At 69.4% G+C, this 581-nt stretch overlaps 1 protein-coding gene across 1 annotated transcript in view; it reads left to right on the top strand.

Annotated features, from left to right (window-relative positions):
* Positions 1-273: 273 nt before the first annotated feature.
* The window catches only part of MNEG_8934 (hypothetical protein), a gene marked incomplete at both ends in the record, with an annotated part of 2,375 nt that continues 2,067 nt past the window's right edge, over positions 274-581 (top strand). The window contains one exon of the mRNA XM_014042590.1: positions 274-302. Coding sequence (XP_013898044.1) covers positions 274-302 — 29 coding nt within the window. The remainder of the gene's footprint in view (positions 303-581) is intronic.

Raw genomic sequence — 581 nt, forward strand, 5'->3', positions numbered from 1 at the left:
CCGCCGGCGCGCCTGCTGCCGCCGCTCCTCGTGCTGACTTGCCTGCCGCCGCCGCCGCATCCGTCCCCGTCGGCCGGAAGCTGCTGCAGGCCGCTGCCCCCACAGCTGCCACTCCCCAAAAGGTGCGCCTGCGGCTGAAGTGCTCGTGAGCAAATCTGAGATCAAACGGCGGAAGTCTGCCCAGGCAGCGGCTGCTGCAGGGGCGTAGGCGCCTTGAGGCCGCGCAAGACGCTGGGTGGTGTCAATCTGGCTGTCTGAATTCCGCTTGGTTGCATGTCCAGTGCGGAAACGGCCTCCCATCTGTTGCTGAGTGCGCCACCCCCGCATTTCGCGGTAACCAGCACCTCGCCACACTCACCTGAAACCTCGTCACCGGCTCAACCGACCGCGTGCAACCGCCCGAGCAGCTGCTGGTGAAGTACCAAATCCGCAGCCTGCCCAAGGAGGGCCCCGCCGTGGCCGATCGCCTCAACGCGGCCGCCGCGAACAACGGCGCGGGCCTCTACTCCGCCCTCGCCGCCAACGGCGTCACCCTCCGCCCCTCATTCTCCGTCGCGGGCGGGCCCGCTGTCAGCGGCGGG

Source organism: Monoraphidium neglectum (genome assembly GCF_000611645.1).
Source record: "Monoraphidium neglectum strain SAG 48.87 unplaced genomic scaffold scaffold01762, whole genome shotgun sequence".
Classification (NCBI taxonomy): domain Eukaryota; kingdom Viridiplantae; phylum Chlorophyta; class Chlorophyceae; order Sphaeropleales; family Selenastraceae; genus Monoraphidium; species Monoraphidium neglectum.